This window comes from Alexandromys fortis, unplaced genomic scaffold (genome assembly GCF_014885135.2).
Source record: "Alexandromys fortis isolate MF-2015 unplaced genomic scaffold, M_Fortis_MF-2015_v1.1 scaffold_31, whole genome shotgun sequence".
Classification (NCBI taxonomy): domain Eukaryota; kingdom Metazoa; phylum Chordata; class Mammalia; order Rodentia; family Cricetidae; genus Alexandromys; species Alexandromys fortis.
The window spans coordinates 11,671,011-11,683,667 of record NW_026067974.1 but is presented as its reverse complement, the minus strand read 5'-3'; the positions used below and the strand labels follow the sequence as shown (position 1 = coordinate 11,683,667).

Sequence of the window (12,657 nt, the reverse complement as noted above, 5' to 3'; positions counted from 1 at the left end):
GAACATTCATCAAAAAATTAAAAACAAAAATGCTGTATGTTCCTACTGGAGCACTGCAGGATATCTGCCTGAAATAATTGACCAAGATCTTGAAAATATTTTGGCATTGACATATTTATGAAATCCTTTATAGCAATAGGCCTGATGTGTTCACCAGCAGCTAAGTGGATGGAGGAAATATAACAGAAGGAGCAATGCAGGGTAGGTCTATTCAGATGGTATTTGTAAAGCCAAGTCCAGACTAGGACACTAGGAGGTGCTTTCCAGAGACTGGGTAGGAGGAATGGAAGAGTTGGTGATCACTGGGTATTAGCTTTTAGATACACCAGGCGACAAACTTCCAGAGATCTGCTGGGCAGTAGCATGCCTAGAGTGTGTGATGTAACACCACATTTACACTTGCAAATCTACCAACAGCTAAATATTGTTGAAATTGGAGCGGTAGGGCTGCGTCCCCGGCACCCGGCCGCCCGCATGGCTAGCTTATGCCCAGAAATAATTACATGGAAACTGTATTCTTTCAAACACTGCCTGGCCCGGCTAGTTCCAGTTTCTTATTGGTTAGCTCTTACATATTGTTCTAACCCATTTCTAATATTCTGTGTAGCCCATGAGCTGGCTTACCAGGGAGGATCTTAACCTGCGTCTGTCTGGAGCGGGAGAATCATGGCGACTTCTCGACTAAGCTTCTTTTTCCCAGCATCCTGTTCTGTTTTCTCCGCCTACCAAAGGGTTGGCCTATCAAATGGGCCTAGGCAGTTTCTTTATTAATAAGAAATCACTCCCACATCAAAATATCATAGCAAGAGACTTGCCAGGGTATAGTAATGAGAGACAACCTGCAATGAGTATGGTTCAGGATTTATTGACAGTTTATTAAGGCTTCTAGGGAGACAAATTCAAAGTGACTGTGCAGAGGGACATAGCACACAGGAACTGAGAGTAAAGTGCAGAGGACGTGCTGGGAGCTTTTGATGACTGTGTCCTGAGAAAGAGTAAGCGAGGTTGGAAGAAGACCCAGAGAGATGCAGTACTACTGTCTTGGAAGATGGAAGGCCGAGTCTTGACCCTGGTCTGGGAGGGATATCAAGATGCTGGAACAGGTGAGAAGGTCATCATCCACTAGGGATTTCAGAATAGAACATCTCTGCAAATGCTGTCATTTTAGCCCGTTGGACTGTAGTAGGAGTTCTAATGGGTCTTAATCATAAAAGCCCGTAAGAGAGATCAGAGAGATGAAAGAGGAAAACCATGGCCACCTTACCTCTCAGCATAGAGATCGAGTTCCAATTTCCTCCCACCTTATCACTTCCTCTCTTCACTCAGCCATGTCGGTCACTTCCTGTCTGTTTGTACAGACCTCCAGACCTCTGTGGTGAGCTAATGGCTGCCCCTGCCCTCTGATCTTCAGGCGAGCTTTATTTGTACAAACAAGATACCATCATATTGGACTTCTATCCTCTGTGACTGAAAGAAGGTGTGTTTGGTTTCTTGTTTGTAAAAGAGAATTGCACTGACCCGTGACATGTTTAATAAAGTGTTTTCCAAAGTTCCTATAAGGAGGGGTTAAGATCTTGACTTGGGATGTAAGTGGGGGCTAGTCCTCTACCAGCTATGAAGCTGGCACGGGGGCTACCATCCCCAGCAAGAGGAGAAAAGAAGCAAGGAATCATGCTTTTTAAAAAGGGGATACATTTAAAGATTTCTACTTATAGTTTTCAGAAAAATTAAACGTAATTTGTGTTGATATGAAATGTCAGACATGACATTAACACAATAAGTACGTGCTCATTTGGGAAGTTGGTCAGCAGAAACAGGGCAGAAACGATTATACAAAGGAGAAGGAGAAAATCTATATGGGCAGGGCCAGGAATAACTGAGGTACATTTTAGGGATACAAAATGCACTAGTGGCTCTCGTAACACTGTTAAGCAATGGAGTCGGTGATCTTGAGTGAGTGACTTCTCTCTTCGTTTGTTCTTCTGAATGAACAAAGGAATAGTTTAGAAGAGATGATGTCTGAATTATAGGTAAGCTCTAACATATTGAAAACTTTTATAAGAAATCGTATTTGTCTTAGTTGGTGTGATCAATCATCACGACCAAAAGCACACTGGAGAGAAAAGGTTCCTTTCACTCAGAGTTCCATGTAACAACAGTTCACCGTCAACAGCAGTGAGGGCAGGACAGGAACCCGGAGGCGGGAGCTGATGCAGAGGCCACGAGGGTTGCTTCTTATTGGCTTGCTCCTCAAGGTTTGCTCAGCCTGCTTCCTTATAGAACCCAGGACCACCAGCCCAGGGGACTGAACCCTCCCCCATTGATCAATAATCAAGAAAATATCCTACAAGTTTGTGTACAGCCCAATCTTATGGAGGCATTTTCTTGACGAAGGCTCCCTCCTCTCGGATGACTTTGCCTTGTGCCAAGCTGACGTAAAACTATTGCAACACAGCGCTCATTTAAAAAGGTGTTGAAGTTTCTAGTTTACAACTCCATCACAAGGTGAACATGCCCGGGGCGCTATAACCACACTGAGAAATCGAACTTAACACCATCTTCTCAGAGCAGAATCTCCTCACATCTCTCTGCTAATACAATAAATTACAGGTTATTTCCAGCTGCCTTTAAACTCGACATGAGTGAAGTAGTAGAGAATCTGCTACTTTTATGTCTGCTACCACCATTAGTTCATCCAGGCAATTCATTTATTACCCTTGGTTTATAAGCTCCCAATAAATGAGTAAGGCATAATTTCTCTCTCTCCTCTACTGTTCATGCGGAATAGCTAGCAATCTGAGGCTATTAAAATATTAAAAATCATTCTGGTACATAAGGTCGTGAAGGGGTCTTTTGGTTAATGGATGGATTCTTTAAAACGGTGAAACACCTAAGAGCAGAGTGTTCGTGGATTTGCTCAGAGTTTGGCCGGAGAGGTGGCACGGCAGTTAAGAGCACTCGTGAGTTGACTCCTGCAGAGGGCCTGAGTTCTGTTACTACCGCCTGTGTCGGATGGCTTATCGTCGCCTGTGACTCCAGCTTCAGGGCATCCAGCGCCCTCTTCTGGCCTCTGTAGGCATTAACACACACGTGGCTCACATGTGCATACACACACACAGATAAATACAAATAAAAATAAATCTTGGATAGGTTCCATAGTGAAACTTCTATAATGTTGTGTCTAGAGGTCTCACATAGCTTCCATTAGCTTTATGTCTAGGCACTTTACCTTCTGCGCTAATATGTATGCTGCTGTTTGAATTCTTAGCTATTTATATGGAACAACAAACTATGTATACACATCGCTTTTGCACCCAAATTCCTTTATCATTTTAATCATTTACCAACAAGGGTTTGGGGAGGATTTTAAATGATCTGGCTTGGCTCTAGTAGATATAACAAACATATTTGTATATTCTTGATACAGGAGGAACAACTTAGTATTTCACAATTATAATACTTTGTGTCTGTGTTGTCTGTTGCCTCATCAGAGTAACTTGGATTTCACCTTGTTGTTAAAACTATTATGTCTTTAAAATATTGATATTTATAGCACTCTTTTTCCTTACTTTTTGGGATGACATTATTTTTTATTTAGTAACTCTTTTTAGAAAACAAATATCAAGGTCCACATCTTCATTTCATCTTGTATTTCTGAGGACAATTTGGTGCGGTTATGATCACACTTCTGGGGCACAGAGTTGGAATGACTTTTATGCAATTTCTGTTTATGATACATTCCAACTCCAGAATTTAACTTTCTGTCCTTTATTTTCTTCACAGTCTCCAATAAAATTAGCTCTCAATAAGTCAAGATTCCTCAGTCTCCTGTGATCCAGTTTGGCCTTGATGCAACTTTTTGTATTGTTTTTTTTTTTTTTTCCAAAGCACTCTCCTGCTCAAACCACACACTAACAGTGTTATTGATGGGTGTGGAATGTGGAGAGCAAGTATTAGATTAGATATTACAGAACCACACAACACATCCTTCTGTGGCCCAGTATGGAATGTTTCTCCAAGATTTATGTGCTGACATCTTGGTCTCTGGTTGGAGACCATTAAGTAGGACTCTTAAGAAGTGGAATCTTCATGCCTGCCACTGGGGTCATATTGATCCCGGTGGCCTGTGCTGCCACCAGGCCCATGGTGACATCCAGGTCTGAGCAGCTGCCAAGGGCCATGTCTGGGTCCCTGGTTCTCCTGCAGCTGGGGTCTGTGATGATGTCCTTGGCTTGTTAGCACAGGGGTTATTGGAACCATGCTGCGCTGAGCCAACCCCACCCTTCACTGACTCTGGGGTAGTTGGCCCTGCCCCTGCTTAGATACTGCTGCAGGAAAGCTGGCTCCGCCCCTCAGAGGAGAGCTGCCCCCTGCCTTTGGGAACGATGGCCCCACCCCTTATAGCACACTAAGCTGACTTTGTGGTTGGGGGGCACAGATGAGCTAACCCTGAGGGTATGAGAGCAAGAGAGCTGAAGCTGTCCCTTTGTCTGCCATGTGATAGCAAGGGTGAGGGAAAGTTGCTCTGCCCTCTCTCCCCCTTGCTATCTGTGGCAGGCAAGACAGCTGACCCTGGGGTCATGAGAGTGAGAGAACTGGCCCTGCCCTTCACCAGCTGCACACAGGAGAGCAGGCCCTGCACTCTGCCTGGTTAGCACACTAGAGCTGACCCTATTGTTTGGGTGCACAGAGGAGCCAGCTGTGAGAGCATGAGAGTGGGGGGGGGGCTGAACCCAGTCATTCTCCTTCATAGACCACCAACAGCAGTCAGGAGAGAGGGTAGGCCCTGTACCTCACCTGGGAAAAACAGTAGAGCAGGCCCTGGTGATGTGAGTGTGGGTGACCTGAATCTGAGGGCCTGAGAGAGGAGAACTGGCCTGCTCCTTGCTATAGGCAGCATTGGATGAGCTAGCTGAAGTGGTTCTGGAAATATAGACCAGGCAGAGATGGTGAGGGGGAAAAGCTGGGGGGCTGACCAACCCAGCTACCACACAGGCCCAGAATCAGGGCTATGAGTCGGCCCACACCAACATCCACCTCATCTAAAAACTGTTGGAGTAGGTGAAGGAGATGACCCTACATATCCTAAACAGCAGGATCTCCATGACACAGGACAACAGGATACTCAAGGGAAGCCCCAGCCAGAGCTCGTTATTGGTGGCTGGCGTAGCAGAAGCCAAAGATCTCAAGCCAGCCCAATGATTCATGGCATGGACACTTACAAGTAAAAATGAATGGACTAGAGGGTAAACTGTGTGACTCAATGGGCCACACTACAGCTTCTACCACAGATTTCTCTGTCTTTCTGTCTCTGTCTCTGCTCTGTCTCTGTCTCTGTCTCTGTCTCTGTCTCTGTCTCTGTGTGTGTGTGTGTGTGTGTGTGTGTGTGTATGTGTGTTTTGTTTGGTTTTGGATTTTTTCTTTCAAATTTGGTTAGTTTTGGGGGAAAGTTTGCAAGGGCAGAGGGCGGATGTGAGACAATGGGAGGTAGGTGGGATGAAAATGAAGGATTTAAAACCCACAAAGACAATAAAAAAAGAAGTGGGTCTTGTGAAAAATAATTAGACGTGGTGATTGGCCCTCATGAATGGATTCATGTTTGGAGGAAGATATAAGTGGAAGTACCATGAGATGTTATTCCAGATGACAGTGAATAAGGAGTTTTGTTGGCTCTGAACATGTTATGAGGGTACTGAGGGACTGTGCACTGATGATGGAACTGGAAGACATTCAGAATATAAGCTTTTCTGGAGGAAATGCTGTTGGAGCACATAGTTACCCAGGAAAAGATGAAACAGCAGCCAGACAGTTTTCAAAAGCACATGCAGATTTATTTAGAATACTTGGAATCCAGAAGACAATTTAAAGCGAGCCCAATAGTGAAGAGAATAGGAATACCCAGGTAAATGAAAGAATTCATCACCGCCCAGGATTAATAAAAAAGAATGAAGCTTTGATTTACTCAAGTTGCTTGGAGAGATAGAATAAATATTCTTTTCTGAATGTGAGAACATAACTCAAGGTCAAGAGAAGATCAAATAGACCAGAAGGTTAAGTACTGAGCAATGAGAAGAACAGGCTTTCTCAAGTCCACACCCGCAATCATGTGCAACAAGACAACCTACTAATAGTTAGTGATGGCAAAGCATTCAGAGTGAAATTGTTGGAGGATTTTGGTTAGACAATGGCAAGTTAGCATGTGACTAAAGATAGAATCAGCAGCTACAGGGCTCACAGCAGCTAGATCCACAGCCCTGGGACAGGCAGCCAGGCACACAGACACATGTGGGCTGGTAGCAAGTCCTGGTGACGGTCACAGGTCCAGAGCAAGCTGGCTGGCAGCACAGCTCAGGGCAACAGGGCTGGCAGCAGGGCTTGAGGCAGCAGCTGGGCTTGCAGCAGCTGGGCTGGCAGCAGGGCTGGCAGCAGCTGGAAATACAGCACCTGGGCTGACAGCAGCTGGACTCACAGCAACTGGGCTGGCAGCAGCTGGGCTGGCAGCAGCTGGGCTGGCAGCAGGGCTGGCAGCAGCTGGACACACAGCAGCAGGGCTGGCAGCAGGGTGTGCTGCAGCAGCTGCTCACACAGCTTGGCTGGAAGCAGGTCCTACAGCAGCTGGGCTGGCAGCAAGGCTGGCAACAGCTGGACTCACAGCAGCTGGGCTGGCAGCAGGGCTGGCAGCAGCTGCTCACACAGCTTGGTCTCCAGCAGGTGGTTCTGCAGCAGGTGGTCCTGCAGCAGGAAGGCTGGCAGCAAGGGGAACAGCAGGAGCTGGTCATGGTGTTGGATTCGGAGGTTCTGTTCACATGGGTTCCTGAGATTCTGACAGCTGTTTCAGTCCTGGGGCTTTTATACCCTGGACATGTCATGAAGGGACCAATAAGCAGGACTTTTCCTTGTTGTTTGTTTTCTACTGTTCAAGAGGAAATTCTCACAGAAGGAAGTACTCCTTGAGTTTAAGAAATCTTTTGAAATTATGCTGCAAGCAGTTAATTGTGGGTAATTCAAGGAAGGTAATTTCTAGAAGTCATCAGCAGCATTGTTTCTGCTCAGATCATTATTTGCTCAGGTGATCGCTGCTGCAGCCACAGGAGGGGCTGAAACACGCCCTTCTTCAAGTTGTTTTCCTGTTTCCTTGGCTGTATGCAGACTACGATGTGTTTGTAGGGAGAGCTACATTCACAGTGACTAAATGAAGCCATGCCTGTATCCAGGATTTTTTCCCAGAGATGTGTGCTTGTTATACACTACAACAGGTGAGCCCATTTGCAGCAAGGGTTACCAATGCTCAGTTGGATCAACGAACCCATGGAAAGATGGTAGCTTGTAGTCTCTTCTCCAAGGCACCCATGAGCACCAAAGCCAGAATTCAAAATCAGAGGAAGATGTGGGGCTCAGAAGACCTCAGACAAGCTAGATCTGGAACCTGTTCACTTGGAGGATAATGAGGAAATTAAACACTGTAACTAGACAGCTGCATTTTAAAGTAAACTGAATCATAATATACTTTCAGAGATGGGCCTACCCTGCAGTTTGGTGAGATATGAGAAATGGTGTGTCTGACCATCATATCAAGTGTCAGTGTGTGCATGTTTAGTAGCTGTTTTTGATTTTATAATTGCTATCATTGCCCTGCTATCTAAGGCAACTAGTGTATGGTTTTGGCTCTCACCGTGTGTCAATTTTTGAGTTTTATCAAACATGAAATCACTTAACTCATATGGTTCCTTTTCTTTTGCTCCAAATTATATTTGTGAGATTTAATGACTTTGTTAGATTCAGTAGTCATTTCACTTTAATTTTTCTCAATAATTTCACATATTTGTATGGTAAGACTACACTCTGTTAATGCTCATTGCGTGACAAGACCTTAATGTTTTAATTTATGTGTCTTTGATGGACATTTTCTCATTATTAAGACTTTTGAGAATCATACTCTTATGATGATTTATTTTTAATCTACGAATTTGTGGATGTTTGTAGATATATTCTTTGATGGGAAATTTTGGATTCCAAATTGTAGGTATAATAAACATCAGTACCCAGTTCCAAATGGTTTTTAAAAACTCAGCTGCACGTGTTGGGCAGATAGTTCAGCTGGTAAAGGGCTTGCCGTGCAAGCCTGAGAACCTGAGTTTGATCCCCAGAACCCTTGTAAAAACTGCCGAGCAAAGTGACATGTGCTTGTAATTCCAGCATCATAGAGGAAGGTCCGGACAGATCCCCAGGGTTTTCTGGCCAGGCAGACTAACCTCATCAACAAGTTCCAGGTCAGTGTGAGACCAGCTCAAACACAAGGTGAATGGCTCCCTGCGGAATCCCTGAGGTTGTCCATGTGTACACAGATGTATTCACACCTGCATACATGTGCGTACTCATACAGACACAAACACAAACACACATGCGCACACTCAAGGTTGCAATGATATACACAGTACACAACTGATTATTCACATTGCTTTAGGTATCATCTACACTTGATACTTTCAGTCTGGGCTTTTGGGAATTTCTTTTATTATGTATCTGTTATAGTTATAGTTTGGTTGTTAAGGGTCTACTCGGAGTTGATGTGTTGAAGCCTTGGTCCCCAGCTGATGGTACTTCTAATGAATGATGAAAAGTTTAGGGGCGGGATCTGTGTGGAGGAAGGAGGCCATTGAGAGCATGTGTTTGGCTCTTTGTCTCTGAATATTTGTTTCTCGGTGACCATGTGGCAGTCAGCTTTCATTTCCGCCATGGTTCTGCCACCATACAGTGCTTTAACCCTAAGCCTAACAGCAACAAGACAGAGCAATTGTGGACTCAAACCTCAGAAACCACAGCTCAAACAGACATTTCCTTTTAAGTTGTTTATCTCATTTTATCACAGGGATGGATTGCTGACTAACAGAGTAGCTATTTAGTATTCTCTTCTTCTTCTTCTTCTTCTTCTTCTTCTTCTTCTTCTTCTTCTTCTTCTTCTTCTTCTTCTTCTTCTTCTTCTTCTTCTTCTTCTTCTTCTTCTTCTTCTTCTTCTTCTTCTTCTTCTTCTTCTTCTTCTTCTTCTTCTTCTTCTTCTTCTTCTTCAAAACTTCATTTGATTTTCCTTGAAGGTGAGTGAGTTGATCTCCCATACATTCACTGGACATGTTGAGTTCTCTTTTATGGAATGTTAATCGTTTCATAAGGGGTTTTTTTTTTGGAATTGTTTGTTTTGTTCTTATTTCTCTATTGACACCTTTGCTAATTTCATGCCTCCCCAGTGTCGCCTTCTATCCTGGGGCCTGCCTTGTCCCTCTGTTAATGTTTTCTTAGTTTTACTGTCATGAGTTTATTGTGCATAGTGCTGGGTTCCATAGAGACTATTTCTTGCATGTCTGCCATGTACTTTGACCGTGTTTTCTAGTTAGGGATCTCAAGAGGGAGAGATCTCTCTTATGCCCATTGTGAAAAGAGCCCCAGCAAAGACAGAGGAAGATGGAAAGCGCGTGCACAAAAAAAAGGTCATGATCCAAAGGACGCATGCAGTTCTACAAGCTGAAAAATGCCAGGAGGTGGGTTTCTCTATTTCTGGGAGTAGGAATACACCCTTCTCAACTCCTGCATTTGAACCCATGACACTGAATTAGGCTTCAGACTTCACAACTAGAAGATAACACTGCTGTGCTATTTTAGCAAGGAAGCTGGCAATGATTCATTTCAAGAGTAATAAGAAGCAAATACATATTTCCAGTCCCGTGGTGCCCTAACTTGACTTTCCTATATGGCTTTTCTAATGGCTCCCATTTAATTTTTGAAGTTAAGCTATGTTATTTCAGAGTTGCTTAGACTCCAAAAGTACTTTCTCTTGGAAGGAATGTGATTAAAATCTAAGAGTCGTCTCTAGCTGTGTCAAAAGGAGAAGTTCAAAGAGCATTAAATGCTTATGTAATTTTTTATAAACTGATTAAAGATGCATTTTAAAGAACACACAACTTTAAAGAACACGTAACCCATGAAATAAAGGGAGTTAAGTTTGTGCTAATAGAGTTCAGCCAAAGCCTATATGGGCTGATCTGCTGGGCGTCTAGTTTCCCGTTTCTATGATATTGCTGAATCTATGTGTAAGAAACAAAATTCAGTCCAGTGAGCTCCCTCAGCTGTGTCCTTAAAAATGAAAACCCACTAAACTGGGCTAAGATGTGTCTCTCTCTGAAGATCGATTGCACATAGCCTGCTGGAGACTTTCTAAGTATACACCTGAGAAGAATTGCGTGTCTCCTATGCCGTGAACCCATTAGCATTGTGTAGGTGTGCTATATTGTTCCCAGGGAGGTAAATCTGTCCATTCATGTTTATCTTTTTCCCATAAGAGTGTCAGCGGCTACATTACGAAGTTCTCCATTGTTTATGGAGGTCTGGGGTTTCCTTTGTCAGGTCCATATTCGTATAGATCATTGCTTCTATTGTCTCCTTTTCCCCCTTCCCCCCTCTCCTTTTCTTCACAGTCTTGATACCCCAACTCAGGCTTTCATTTCCCTACACTGATTTGTTTTTCCCTCCTCAAACTCAGGAAGTTACTTTGATTCCTTAGGTGTCCCAGAGATGATAGAAAATCAAAGGCTGGTAGATGACCTTGAGTACTGGGGTCTGTCACTCCTTTATAATTTTTTCTCCCTTAATATTTTCACCCAGAAACAAATTGTCTCTCTATGTCTGAGTGCAAGGGGGAGATTTATTGTGTTTCACGGGGCATGATTTATTCCCGTACGACTATTTGTTATTACTAACAAGAAGTGTGAGAACATAAATAATGACACTTCCATGGCAGGAACAAACTGTTTCCAGGGCAACTGCTCACATCAAAGTCCGGGGACAGCAGCAGGCACAAGTGAATCACCAAAACGGGTTAAAGGGGCCAACCAGTTGCTGGGCCGAGACCGAGAAAATAGAGTTCACATCGTTTTAGTAGGGTTCTGAAAACCATTGCCCATCTTAAGTGGCTAGTGGTGACCCCACTGTGAGCAATGAATGGAAAAGTGCTTTTTGAGCAAAGATGATCTGAAAATGAAAGGAACTGACATTTCCTTTGCCAGAGATGAACCGGAAAGACACATATTTACAGTGCTCAAGCTCCAGTGTTGGAGATAGTTCAACTGAGTTGTGCCTGTGTCTCTGTTTGCTCCAGAATCAGAAAAGCTGGACCCTGGACCTGATTCTACCCATCCCTAGCTATGTGGTAGAGATTGGGCCACTTAGTCTTGGCAGGTAACAACGGCTACTGTGAGTTTCTAAGAGCAACGGCCATGTTGCCAGCAGGAGACAATGTTTCAGAGCACTCTTCTGCATCCTTCCGCCACGATGCTCCTTGACCCTTTGCAGTGGAGTAGGAGAGATCTATAGATGTCGTATTTAGGGCCAAGCGCCCCTAGTCACTCATTGTTCGCACTTGTATAGTGTCCCTACACACTCTTGCCCCATGATGTTCATCCAAGCAGATGAGGCCAAGCAATCATGTACTGAGCCCCCTGAAGCCATGAGTTACAAGACATTCATTAAGTTGCTCTTTCGATGATTTTATTCAGAGTGAAGAAATTCTGATTAATGCACTGGATATAATGCAGTGACTGGCATGACTTAGATCAGAAAACATAACTTAAAAGACAAATGGAAAAAGAATCAAGCATAATATGAAATGTAGAATAAAGAAGATTTTATTAGAATAGCAATGGGTAGTGTCTCTATGGTTGGAGAGACAATATAAAGTTGTCATGATTACTCACAAGATGAGTCATAAAACTGTGAAGACACAACACGTTGAAGTATAATGAGGGGCATTTATTTCTGCAAAGATGCAACAAGACAGTCGTGAATTGTATATGTTATTTTTAACTTCTTAACTTATTAAGGGAATAGATTCTGCTCGTGCTAACACTACGAATCCAGGTCATAGCAGATGAAGCTGGCAGGCAGAGATATGAAGATAGCATCAGGTGGCAGTTGGGGTGCTTTTCACAGGTTGTTAGTAGGAAGATTGGCCATTTGAGTATGGTCTCTGTGTTATAGGCAGATCAAAGGCAGAGAGTTTGGCATAAAGCAAAACTCCAGAAGGTCTGAGAACAGATTATTCTATTCCAGTAGTGGCTTCATCAACAGTTGCAGGGCTCACAGCAGTTGGACCCACAGCCCTGGGACAGGCAGCCAGGCACACAGACACATGTGGGCTGGTAGCAAGTCCTGGTGACGGTCACAGGTCCAGAGCAAGCTGGCTGGCAGCACAGCTCAGGGCAACAGGNTGAGGCAGCAGCTGGGCTTGCAGCAGCTGGGCTGGCAGCAGGGCTGGCAGCAGCTGGAAATACAGCACCTGGGCTGACAGCAGCTGGACTCACAGCAACTGGGCTGGCAGCAGCTGGGCTGGCAGCAGCTGGGCTGGCAGCAGGGCTGGCAGCAGCTGGACACACAGCAGCAGGGCTGGCAGCAGGGTGTGCTGCAGCAGCTGCTCACACAGCTTGGCTGGAAGCAGGTCCTACAGCAGCTGGGCTGGCAGCAAGGCTGGCAACAGCTGGACTCACAGCAGCTGGGCTGGCAGCAGGGCTGGCAGCAGCTGCTCACACAGCTTGGTCTCCAGCAGGTGGTTCTGCAGCTGGTGGTCCTGCATCAGGAAGGCTGGCAGCAAGGGGAACAGCAGGAGCTGGTCAT

The 12,657-nt window shown here is 44.6% G+C and overlaps 1 protein-coding gene and 1 pseudogene across 1 annotated transcript; both read right to left on the bottom strand.

Annotated features, from left to right (window-relative positions):
* Positions 1 to 6,215: 6,215 nt before the first annotated feature.
* Positions 6,216 to 6,779, bottom strand: LOC126510566 (keratin-associated protein 9-7-like). Its single transcript, XM_050157210.1, has one exon. It carries the CDS (start codon positions 6,777 to 6,779, stop codon positions 6,216 to 6,218), a length of 564 nt encoding a protein of 187 aa, XP_050013167.1.
* A 3,321-nt stretch (positions 6,780 to 10,100) lies between these two features.
* Positions 10,101 to 12,657, bottom strand: LOC126510567 (keratin-associated protein 9-8-like; annotated as a pseudogene).